General features: G+C 42.0%; 1 protein-coding gene across 1 annotated transcript in view; it reads left to right on the plus strand.

Moving 5' to 3' along the window:
• The first annotated feature begins 812 nt into the window (after positions 1 to 812).
• The window catches only part of LCT (lactase), a 31,393-nt gene continuing 19,162 nt past the window's right edge, over positions 813 to 13,043 (plus strand). The window contains 7 exon segments of the mRNA XM_054043302.1: positions 813 to 1,473; positions 2,656 to 2,735; positions 4,125 to 4,208; positions 7,527 to 7,629; positions 8,792 to 8,914; positions 9,658 to 10,355; positions 11,134 to 11,779. Coding sequence (XP_053899277.1) covers positions 813 to 1,473; positions 2,656 to 2,735; positions 4,125 to 4,208; positions 7,527 to 7,629; positions 8,792 to 8,914; positions 9,658 to 10,355; positions 11,134 to 11,779 — 2,395 coding nt within the window.

Consider the following 13,043-nt stretch of genomic DNA (forward strand, 5'->3'; position numbering starts at 1 on the left):
TGACACATGGGATTCTTTATTGGCAAAGGAACTGAGAGGTGGTTGAGGTTTCCCCACCCTCTATATCAGGGGTGGCCAAACTGACTGGCTCCCCCGAGCTGCATACAACAATCTTCAGAAGTTCGAGAGCCAGGGCACACCTGCCGAGGCTCAGGGCTTCAGCCCAGTGGGAGCTGCCCGACAGAGCTCAGGGCTTCAGCCCCGCTCCTGCTGAAGTCCTGAGCCCCAGAAGGTGCGCCCCACAAGGCTGAAGCCCCAAGACCCCCCCCTCCCCACTTGGCAGAAGTTCCTACCCCACCACCCCACTGCAAGGCAGAGGTCCCAAGTTCCCTTCACCCTCCCCAGTATAGTAGGTGGAGAAGGGGGGGTGGATGGGGTGGGCTCCATGAGCCGCACTTTAACAGTAAAAGAACTGCGTGTGGCTTACGAGCCACAGGTTGGCCACCCCTGCTCTATATCCTCAGATACAGTGCTCACAACACTTGAGGGGCACAGGTGCAGCCCCAGTAGATGCTGCTGTTCAAAGGGTTATTATCTAAGCACCAGGAGTAGAGTCTGTATGGACACCCCTCAAAAAACCACCTTCCTTACTGTAAGGTAAGTAACCATATTTATGTTTGTATAACCTATGCCCGGCTAAGTGGGGCAACAGTGAAGTGTTTTTAAAAAATCTTTGTTTTATCATCCTTGTGCTAGGTGCAAATGGGCATGTTATCTGCACAATAGATAATGCAAGCTAAAGGTTAATTTTATTATCTCTGCTCTAGCATAAATAGCATAAAGCAACTGTTCTCTCAAGCAGGTTAGCAAAAATGGATCTAGGTTGTAAGGCAGTGTTAATTTTTCTTGTCTTTTCTCCTTGTTGTGGGGTAGACTGGAAACTAGTTCAGGGTTTTATTGCCATTGCTGGTCCCCTAAACAACGAGTTAGTAAGCAATTTAAATCTTCAAAACAAGCTCTTAGGCAAAGAAGCTCTTAATAGTGTAGTGGATGAAGGACATAATAGTTTGTGCCACCAGCCTTTTTTGGCTTCTCTGCCACAGTACTTCTCCTACCTTCATGCAAGTGGTGTTACGCATTATAAAATTTTTATGCCATGGATACACATCCTACCAGAGGGGAATGCCAAGAATCCGGAAGAGGCTACAGTTCAGTGCTATAGACAACTTCTTGAGTCTCTTACTGCTGCAAACCTTAAGCCAGTGATAATTCTGCAACATAAGCATTTGCCTGGGGTTGTGATCACGCAGTCCAAACTTGGGAAGCACAGGACCTTTGCTGACCTCTTTGTGGAATATGCTGAGTTTAACTTCCGTTCTTTTGGTGATATGGTTGACATGTGGCTCACTTTTAGCGACTTGCCTGAGATCATTGAGAGTCTGCCGTATGATGACCCACAGACCTCTCTCCAGATTCTAGCTGCTGCGCATGAAAAAGCTTATAAAATCTACCATGAAAAATATTCTTCAAAAGGTAAAGAGAAAATGGGAATGGAATTTTGTTTGACTTTCCTAAACAGTGTGTGAAGTGATGAAACTGTAAATGGCTGGCTGTGTGTGTGTGTGTGTGTGTGTGTGTGTGTGTTTCGGGACAGTAGCGAAAATGTCTATAGAAACATTCTGAATGATCAGTTTCTCTGAAATCTCTGCATTTTAAAATAACAAAGTATTCCCCAGTTGAGTTCACACCATAGAGAAATAGCTAAATTACCTTCTGTTTTCTTTAACAGCTTAAGAGTATCTTGCACATTTTTAAAGAAGTGAAAATTGTGCACTAAGGCTATGGTCTACATTAGAATGTGCATAACCTAGGGCTTGATTCAAAGCTTTGCACTCACCCCTCAAAGACCCGGATCTCCTGCTGGCTTTTCTCTATGTACTTATGTTAAGTTAAACTCGTAGACAAAAGAAATTCCTAGGAAGCTTCAGTGGGAAATCTCCCGGGCTTCCAGCTATCTTGCCTGGCCAAGCTCCTTGGTGGTCTGTGTGGTGCATTTAAGGGAAGCCAGGAAGCCTTGGGAGTCTGGGCTCCAAGATTTGTGAATCAAGAGCCACCCACCAGGCAGAGTGCTCTGGAGCTATGGCTCCCAGAACTGGGCAGAGAATGGGAATTCCCTGGTGTGGAGAACTTGGACACTTTTGGTTTTCATTCCTAATCAGAATCAAATGAAATTTATAAATTCTCTGTGAAACTGAATTACCATTCTCCATCCATTTCTAGCAGCAACCACCACCTGGGAGAGGCTTAAGACTTTTTTTTCCCCCCTTTTAGTCCATATTTTGTGGGCTTTCTTTTTGTTGGCTTTTGTTAAGATTCTTTTAATGCTAGTTCATAGGTTTTGGGTAGAGATGAAGCTTGCCGTCCTGAAATTGTTCAACTTAGGGACTTTTTAAGTAGATCATTTAGATTCCCAGCCCAGAACAGTTTAAAAATAAAAATTGACCCATCAGACCTAGAACTCTTCCCCATGGCATTGAGCAGTCTAGGACACTTGCTGAACTCCTAACGCCCTCTCCCCCCGTGGACATCTTTTAAATAATGTCGTCTAGCAAAATTGGTTTCTAACATATGTACTGTGAATCTGCATCTTTCATTCTTTTCCCTCCTTCCCCCTAGTAAATGATATAATAGGCACTTTTTTTCTGTATTTTTCAGATGGAAAACTGTCCATTGCACTGGAAATTGATCATGTCTTTGGGAGTGCAGCATTGGAATCTTTTTTAGCCTCTCTTAGGGTGAGACTTTATTTTCTTGGAATTCTTGTCTATTAACTTGCACTTGATTAGCAATTTTTTTATTTATTGGAATAAAAATAACTTATTGCAATTGTAATTTGATCTATCCGATTTAGTAACGTCTATTTATTTCAGTAGTTTAATCATGTGACGCTGAACTAATTGTAAACAATGACCAAATTGTCCTGTTTGGTAAGCATTACTTAAAAAGCGTAGACGCTTTATTCGTCAGTTAAATCTTCATCTGAAAATTTAAGCACATGAGTAACTTCATTCTCATGAGTAGTCCCAGTAAAGTTGCACAGGTGCATATTTACTTTAGGATCCAAGCCTTTGAGAGATTTGATGAAATTTCATTCACAATTTGCAGCTGTAATAATGTGCATGTTTTGCATGTATTATAAGACTACTGCAGAGAGATGACACACTGTTGCTTTTTATGTGATTCCAGTTAATAAGAATTCTCATTTTAAATACTGACTAGTAAAAATCCACTTTGCCTATTTTATTTCCTATTTAACTCTTGTCTTCAACTTTATTTTTCTAAAAGCCTTGTAGGAGCTGTGAGGATTCTAATGGCTCCCACCTGAGCTGTTCATGCTCTGTTGGCCAAGTATGTGTGGTTGGCACAGTGTGGAGAGAAACCAGTCCCTTCAGACTAGTTGTCAAGCTAGGGCTCAGTTGAAGTGGTAGGTTGTAAGTTTAGAGTTCATCTGACTGGAAATAACAGCTCTTCTGTACTGTATTGAGTTCTCTGGCAAGATCAACCACTACCTATTAGTCTGCTGGGTCCAGAAAATGTTGAGATTGAAATCAGTGACCAAATACTTCTTAGGCATTGCATTCATTTGCTTTTCAAGTGAAATAATGAGACAATATGTGCAAGTGTGGCACTACCAAAGGCTTTTAAAAATGTACTTTCTCCAGGTGCGTATTGGTAAACTGTTCTGAATCCTGTTGCAAAACTTTATCTGCATGGCCAAGACAGTCATGAACTTTCTCAGTCTTGACTGTTTAATAACTAATTGCAGATGATAAATATTAAACACACAAAATACTCTGTTTGAATCATTTGATCAGCTTCTATATCATTGTTGTAGTCCAGAGAAACAACCTTACAGCAGTAAACCAAATGACACTTTTGATTCTACCTGTTGTCCAGTGGGATTGGTAGGAATTATACTGTTTCCTGGTTCCCCTATTTCTGTAGGACTTCTGAGTCCTAAAACTAGAGTCACTGGTAATCTTTCAGGTATTTCTATACAATACTTCATTCTAAGGATAGCTGCCAATTCAAGGGAAACATTAAGAAATATGATTTTTGGTATTAAAAATTGCTCAGAAAAAAAATTATTTTTGGAGTAGTGATTTGCCTTTTCTTCTTTCCAGGACTCTGTCGATTTTCTCTCCCTCAGCCTGCAATACAACTGTAGAAAGGAAGTAGACTTAAAAAGGAAGTTGAATGAGTTACAGGTAATTTTGAGCAATGTTTCAAAGTGAAAACGGTACTATAGAGATTTCTAGACTGCTTTGGACTTTTAGGGATCCAATCTGCTTTCAGTTTCGCAAGTGCAAATCCTGTGCCAGTGCAATTTTGTGCCTGTATCACCGAGGGAAGAAATGTGCTCTTAATGTTTTAAATTACTATGTAGAGATCTTCACCAAAGGGGAAAATGTTCTAAATATATTTTGCATGTGGGGAAATGCATTCTTTTTCACAGCTACTTTTCAAGTGTCCTCAAAGGAAATGGAAAGGATTATTATTGGGGTTAACATTACTATGAGATAACGTATCAGTGGTAGAGTGGAGTGGATGGGTTTAAGACCATTGCCCGTATACTGTAATTCTGTTGAACTGCTGAAACCACTAGCTGTGGTTATGTGTAATGTCTTAAAAAGATTGATCAGTTAGAAACAATTCATTTTACAGTTAATGCCTGTTTATAGCCACTTCCATATGAGGAACTCAAAGTAATTTACAGTGTATTTGCCCTTTTAAATCCTCTGTGAGCTAGGTGCATGTTGTCACAGTTGAGGAAAACTGCACCTGCATTTAGTGGTCCAGCAAGGGCACCACTGTCAGGCTTCTGGCCCAGTAGCTGTTGCCTTGCTTGGATGGGGACCGGTGTTTTTCTCTCCCTCCTGACTGGGATGTTTCCAGTCTGCATAGCTCCCTGATGGTACTATGACTTCACTAGCAAAAGACAGGCTGCGTAAGCAGACCTGCTTTGCTTCTCCCTTTAGAGACGGCACACACTGTAATGGCCAACACTTACGAGTTGCAGCACTTCCTATGAAGGCCTATTTTATTCTTAAGGTAAAAGCACTACAGAGAAACACATTAAAACAGTAAAAGAACCTGCATACCTGCTAATAAGATTGCCAGAGATCACTCTGGGCTCTGTCAGGTGATAAGTCTTTCAGACCCCTCAAAGGGGTCTCTTCTATGGTCACAAGTTCATAACAGCCTCAGCCCAAAACTAATGCCCAGTCTTAGGGGGCGCTCAGTAAACCCAGTCCTTCCAACCCTTCCTGAAGGATTGGGGACCTCCATGGACCACAGGTCCTGTTCATTTGCTGGATCAGGAAACAGGCCCTGAGCTTGGTGGCTATTTATCCAAAAATCCTTTTTTTGTCTGTTGGTCCCTGTAGAATACAGTTTGAACTAGTGTATGTGTACTTCTCCAGAGGGTGGCTTCAAAGAACTGATAACTGGAGGAATTTCATTAGCACTCCCCTCTTCCTAGAGGAGCTGTATACAATCACCAACACATAAACAATTGCATTTTTAATACAATGAACTCCAAAGATGTTAAGATAAACACTATTGATTTACGTTTAATTCCACCAAGTTTGTCCAGAATATTGTCATCTGACACGTTATTCCCGTTTTTGCTGATGTGGGCACAGAAGTTGTGTGTCTTGTTGAAGGTCTCATAACAGGTGAGCAGCAGAGCAAGGAAGACACCCCAAGTCTCCGAATTCCTCCCAGTCCTGTGCCTTAAACACATGACAGTTGTTCTTCACTGAGCACCCAGATGTTATAGTGATGGCCATGTTAGAAATAGAGAGCGAGAGAAAGGAAGCTGCCTGTGCATCGTCTATGCAAAACACAAAACAGGTTTAAAAGATGCTCATTGTTTTGAGAAATCCACAGACATTGCCTGTACAAGCCACACAAAGCCGGGGAAATCCACATTCTCACTGAAGCATAGCTAAATGGTTCTGTTTTGTCACCACAGATCAGACAACAGCCATGCCAGGAAACAGCTGTGTGTTGCTCATTGGCGTTTCGCTGCTGCTTTTCTAACTTACAACAGGTGTTTGAAAGCACTGAAAATGCAGTTTGGGCAGTGATCACTGATGCACTGAGCAACTGAAATTACATTCCGCCTTTTATCCAAGGCTTTTAAAGCTCTTCACAAATTTTTGCAGCATCCCTGTTAGGTAGGCAAGGAGTTTTGCCTCCATTTTACATACAGGGGCACTAATTTATTCTATTTCTGGCTTTACAACTGCCCTAACAAGTTTTGTATGTGTAATTGTTCACTTGTTGTAGCAATGGTGGAAACATTAGTAAGGACAGGCTAACGATAGGGTTAGGTGACACAGCGATAAAAGTACCAAAGGTCTCTCTCCTATCAATAAGTGCTCCTATCCATTCTGCCACAGATAGTGAATTACAGCTACCATATTTACTGGTATATGTGCATACAGCAAATGACAGGTTTCAGAGTAGCAGCCGTGTTAGTCTGTATCCGCAAAAAGAAGAACAGGAGTACTTGTGGCACCTTAGAGGTGTACTCCTGTTCCTCTTTTTACAGCAAATGAGTTACAGAACCAAGAATGGAAGACAGGATTCCCTAGTCCCCTGGCCACTTGACAATACTTCCTCCAGTTAACCTTTGCAGCTAGACCAATCAAACATTTTTGTTGTTGAAACAATTTCTTAGATAAGAGCTTTTTTTTTTTGTCAGGTTTTTTAATGAAAAAAACAACCCCCCAAAACTTTAGTGTTTTGAAAATAAAGGTTATTGTTTTTGTTCCTCCCCCACCCCCCACCTATCCCTTTTTGACCAGTCCTCCTTAAAAGCAGGGATGGAGACTGGTGCCAAATATCTCACTTCTCAATCCCTTCCCTTGTTCCACATGCCTTCCCCCAATCCCATGAGCCTTTCATCTCACTCTCCCAGGCACTAAGAGGTTTCCACCCCCCAAGCAGACAGATGAGCCTTATATTCTCTCCCCTCTCCCTACTTATGTCCCTGACCTTTGAGCACTGAGCCACTTTTGTCTCTGCCAGGTCTGTCTTGACCCTAGACTCTGCTGCTGCTCTGAGCATCTTGCCTTACTGCCGCCTCTACTGCTTAGCATGAAGCAGCAGAACGCAGAGCCCAGCAGCAACAGGAAACTGGGCAAGTCTGCCATGTGGTTTGGCAGATCTGCCCTGATCCCCTCATTCCTCTGGCTATATATGTTCCACCCCACAGTACCACCTGGAGACCTCCCAGGAAACAAACTAGTTCTCAAAGTGAATACCCCAGGGTTAATATTGAATAGGCTGCATGTGTGTGTATATATGTACGTATTTTTTGTGGTACAAACAATGCAAATTATTTTCACACCCTCTCTGGATTATGTGTTAATCTGCCTTTAAACATTCTTATCCCTGATGTGCAATTTTGTAGGCATTCTATCAGGTTTTATATCTCATGTTGAAAATAATAAATGCCAAGCTTGAAACTTTGCTTATCTCCTTCATACAACTTGATGCCATTTTTTGTTTTACAGACTATCAAGGAGAATACAAAAGTTTTACTCTTTGATCTAAAACTTCATGAATGTAACTCCATGAAAGAGAATCCATTTATAACAGTAGCTAGCATTTTCCAGGGTAAGTGACATGTTCAGAAGGAAGGATTCAGTTTCCAACTCTGCCAGAAACTTCCTGTAAGATGTAGGGCAAGTCACTTAATCATAATGCCTCCGTTCCCCATTTGTCAAATGCAACTTAACATTTCCTTCTTTCCATCCATTATCTTTTTGTCTGCCTAAATTGTCTTACTGTTTGTACAACACCTCGTACAATGGGACCCTGATTTTGGTTGGTTCCTTTAGTCTCCACTAAACAAGAAGTAATAATAATAGCCACATTTCGGTTGAGCATCCGATCTAAACTATAAAGCTAATGTTTCGGGGACTCTGAATATAATCTTCCCAAGCAGGTAGTATTGGGAGAGGCAGTTTTTAAAAGACTGGATTTTAAACCATGTGCTTATGTATATCATAATTTCTCCTGATGTAATGTGTAGTCATTTTCTTAAATCCCAGGCTTTGACACATCCCTCATTTGTCACTCGCACAAATCTCCCAGCACAACACACGCTCCCACAAGTCATCGGTTTAAGGTTTCTTAGAGCTGCCTGGAAAATGGAGCAGCTTGATAAGCTGCCTGCCAGTAGAATCTAGAACCTTCCACCCCACCACTTCCCTGATTAATTGCCAGCCTGTGCCCCTTCACAGACAGAGCATTACTTCTCCAGTACCTCTCCCACGTACCTGACTAACTGCCAGCCTGGAGGGCTGTGCCAACGGTCATTTGGCTGAGTTGCACATGCATCAACCTGAGTTTTGTTAAAACTGCCACGGTGTGGGAGGAGGGATGAGTGAGAGGGGAATGTAACTGCTGTTATTTTACCAAAATTGTACAAAACAAAGATCACTATTCTCACTCTCCCAATGCAATCCTGAAATTGCCTGCCTGAAAGTGTTATCCTTACCATAAACTTGAGTGCTTACCATAAAGCCACAGGTCATCACTAGTTTTACTGTTAAAGTAAAAGGTGAGAATAAAAGAAGGTGCAAAAATGAGAATGGGATAACAGTACAAAGTAGCTAGGGGAGAGGCTTTTCTTGTAGCTAGTTAGCACTTAGACAAATCTATACATATCCAAGCGTTTATCAGGTACATATCATGGGGAACTGAACTGGCTAATATCAGAAGTCACATGTTTTCTTGCAACTGAGTTGTGTGTTTCTCTTCTTGTCTTTTTCAGCAATTAATCAAGACAAGGCATTGACAATAGGATATGATGTTAATGAATTCTTAAACTACTCATCAGTTCATAAAATTAGGTACACAGTTTTTGTTTCTTAAGTGAAGTCTTGTAAACTCTCATGTCCTGTAGAAGACAGTATGCTAGACAGATAGCATGTTTACTGAAGGACACTATGTCAAATCATTTTTAAATGCAATTTCTTTTTAACTAGAAATGCTCTGCATTTCTTTCTTCCTCATACGTCGAGATTGCATCAGAACCAGCGGAGTATCTTGTACTCCTGTAGAACCTGACCCCATCGCTACATTTTACAATAAAACATCTTCAAAAAGGCATTGCCATTCATGTGAGGCTAGTTGGATTATACACAAGTGTGTATAGTAGCTGGCTCTGTACAGGGGGGCTTTGAGAACTGCACTAGCATCATTCATTACAGTAAGCGCCTTACATTAAAAATTTAGCCCTTGTGGGTTTCATGATCTACATAGTTTAGTGAGTGCCGTGCTCATGGAGTCAGTATGCGCCACAAGGGTTTTGTCTTCATCTTTGACTCAGGTGTAGTCAAACATGCCATACACACCCAAAATGTTGGCTTAGAAATGTCTCCTGTGCAAGTTTGCAGAGTTAGTCAATTGTACACCAGAACTGACAGACAATTGACCATTGGACAGATAATTGCCCATTGGATTGATTAGAGCATTAAAACACCACAATGTAGCTAGTACGTTGGAGCTGAAAAAGAAATGAATGAATATTTATTAGCTTTATAGTCTGCAATCTGTAATAATGCCACCAATCGTGACTATATTTTAACTTTTTTTTTTTTTTTTTTTTTTCCCCTTAAATCCCTAGTCCCCATATAGCTAATACGACTATCCAAAAAAGACTACAAGAGTGCCCGGCTGCTGCTCTTGCTCCTCTCTCCTCCTATCAAACAGTTTGGGAAACTTTTGCTAACCAGTCGGCAATGGAGAGAGACACTTTTGTGCATGATGTTTTCCCAAGTGGTTTCCTCTGGGGCACATCCACTGGTTCCTTTAACGTTGAAGGAGGCTGGGCCGAGGATGGAAAAGGAGAGAGTATTTGGGACTGGTTTGGGCAGCAAGGTCATGTCCACATGAATCAGACCGCAAATGTGGCGTGTGACAGTTATCACAAAATTGACTATGATGTTTACCTGCTCAGGGGTCTTCAGTCGAAGCTGTATAAGTTTTCTATATCCTGGGCCAGGATTTTTCCCACTGGCATTAGAAACAGCTTCAGCCCCCAAGGTGTAAATTACTACAATAAATTGATAAACCGCTTACTGGAATCTAATATTGAGCCCATGGTGACCTTGTTCCACTGGGACCTCCCACAAACACTGCAAGATCTCGGTGGATGGCAGAATGAAAGCATTATTGATACTTTTGCAGACTATGCAGACTTCTGCTTTGCCACCTTTGGGGATCGGGTTAAATTTTGGATTACCTTCCATGAACCTTGGGTCATTAGCTACGCTGGCTATGGCACTGGACAGCATCCCCCGGGAATCACTGATCCAGGAGTAGCATCTTACAAGGTACCCACAAAGAGGAGCTTGCATTCTTGGGGCTATTGTAGTTGTGCTTTTTCTTTGATAACATTCTGTTTGTGTTGATTCTGTGTCCTGGTGGTGGAGAAATCTCAAATGATCTGTATGTAAGGCCAGTGCGCTCTCAAGACATATCCGTACTGCAACACTTATAAGAAATCCACTAATTAGCAAGGGCTAGATTGATGGGTAAATAAAGGGTTAATACTTAATTGTAGCAAAACAAAGAGAATGAATGTATTTGATTGTATCCCTCTCCTCCCAAAGCCACATCACTCATCATTTTAGGCTGGGATTTTCAAAAAGGCCAAAAGAAGTTGGATTTCAATGGGAGTGCGATTTGAAAAACCCAACCTTAGATTGTGAGACATTCAGGACAGGTACTATATCCTGCCATGTGTTTGTGCAATGGCCTGTACATAGAGAGAAGACTCCACTTGCAACTGAATTGAAGGTGTATCTGGGTTGGAATGTGGCAGCTTCTTAACATTGCTTGTCACAGCTATGAAATAAGTTGACTGAACTTCTTCAAACCTCAAAGCTTGAATCTGCATTTGCGGCTAAGGTGGCAGGAGAGGTTTTTTTCCTCATTTGATTCAAACTAGTTTTATGTAGCACTTTCTATGAACTTGACTGGGGTTATATGTTGGGTAGGAATGTTTAATTTTTATATGTACTTAATATTCATGTCTAAAAGTTCTTAAACGGCTGGCTCCAAACCCGTGTGCAGTGCTGTGATACGCTTCCCTCCTCCTTCTCTCCCAAGGTGGCTCACTCAATTATTAAGGCGCATGCAAAAGCCTGGCACTTATATGATGACCGATATCGTTCCCAACAGCATGGTAAGGTGGGAATTGTGTTGAATTCAGATTGGGCTGAACCCAAGACCCCAACAAGTTCTGAGGATGTGAAGGCAGCTGAGCGCTACATGCATTTCATGCTAGGCTGGTTTGCTCACCCTATATTTGTTAATGGAGACTATCCAGATATCCTGAAGTCCCAGATCCAACAGAAGAACCAGCAGTGCTCTATCCCAGTTGCCATCCTCCCTTCATTTAGTGAGGAAGAGAAGTCCATAGTGAAAGGAACTGCAGATTTCTTTGGTCTTTCTCATTACACTTCCAGACTGATCAGCACTGCGGTTAATGACACCTGTATTCCAGCCTATGAGAATGTTGTGAACTTTTCCCAACATGTTGATCCTTCTTGGCCACAGACTGCCTCATCTTGGATCAGAGTGGTCCCTTGGGGGCTGAGAAGGCTGTTGAAGTTTGTTTCCCAGGAATATACAGGGACTAGGATCCCAATTTACATAGCAGGGAATGGTGTGCCCACAGAAGATGGAGGGGATGTTATTAATGACACAAAGAGAATGGATTATTTCAGGCTGTACATCAACGAGGCTCTGAAAGGTATGCTGTATTTGTTTTTAAATGGTTAAATGTTATTTAATTGGGCCAGTGTTTTCACTTTAACTTGTGACAACCTGTGAACATTCCCATTTGTGTGGTACCATTAAAGCTACATCCTCTGCCAACTGCAGCCACTAGATGTGACTTGATCCCACAGACCAGGCCTGAATACATTTCCCAGACCTGAAGAAGAGCTCTGTGTAAGCTCAAAAATGTCTCTTTCACCAACAGAAGTTGGTCTAATAATAGATATTACCTCCCCCACCGTATCTCTCTATTTGCATACTATGGAAGGCAGGCAGACTTGGGCCCAAACCTGCACTGAGTTCTGTGGGAAGACCCTTGTCCTTATACAAAGCCCTACTGAAGTTAATGTGGTACCAGACAACTGTCTGAATCCACCAGATTGGATCTCCTTGCAGGATCGGGGCCAAAGTGCAGAAGCCTGGCATATCCCTGCCTGGAATATGAAAACATCATTCACAGAAGTGTGTGTGTGTGTGTGTGTGTGTGTGTGTGTGTAAAGTGCTTTACAAAGCAGCTCAGTATCATTATCCCCAATTTACAATAATGACTGAAAGTTGTCCTTTGATAACTGTGATTGGTGACCTACCCCTGTTGGTAATCTCCATAGAAAGGTTGAGGACTGAATGCATAAGGCAAGTGAACTACCCTCTGATCTGGGTAGAGATTCCCTGCTGGTTGTAGGTGGATGCACCTTGGTAGGGCAGTGTGAAGAAGCTGGCACTGCTGCCCCTACAATACATGTTCTGTGGTTAATTACAGGACTTCTTTCTCCAGAAAAGTCCAGTCAGCACTGAATTTACATGACCGTTCTGTCTCAATATAGTAGTAGGTCCATAAGAGAGCGGTACACTTGCAGTGGCTAAAGACACTTGACCTTCAAAATATAAACATGTTGGCTTAGGAAGCAAGAGGCCAGAAGAAGGAATCAAAAGCGGGGGTTTGAAAGGAACAAATAGTCCTTAGGGACCTAATTCCCATTGACTTGTGAAGGGAGTTAGGCACCAAAGAGCCACTTGTGCCTTTGAAAATCTCCCACATGGTAGCACAGCTCACCATGACTAGGTTGTTGGGCCAGCTTATAGCTGAGTTTTGAAACTATCTAAATCTATGCACATAGAAAACTAATTTGATTTTTCTCCCTCCCGCCTCTTGTAAGTACAACAAATTGTGCCTTGCCAAGAAGAAAGTCAAGGAAAGTGTGGGCCCCTTACTGAATGAGGGAGGCAACCTAGTGACA

The sequence above is a fragment of the Malaclemys terrapin genome, chromosome 11 (genome assembly GCF_027887155.1).
Source record: "Malaclemys terrapin pileata isolate rMalTer1 chromosome 11, rMalTer1.hap1, whole genome shotgun sequence".
NCBI lineage: Eukaryota > Metazoa > Chordata > Testudines > Emydidae > Malaclemys > Malaclemys terrapin.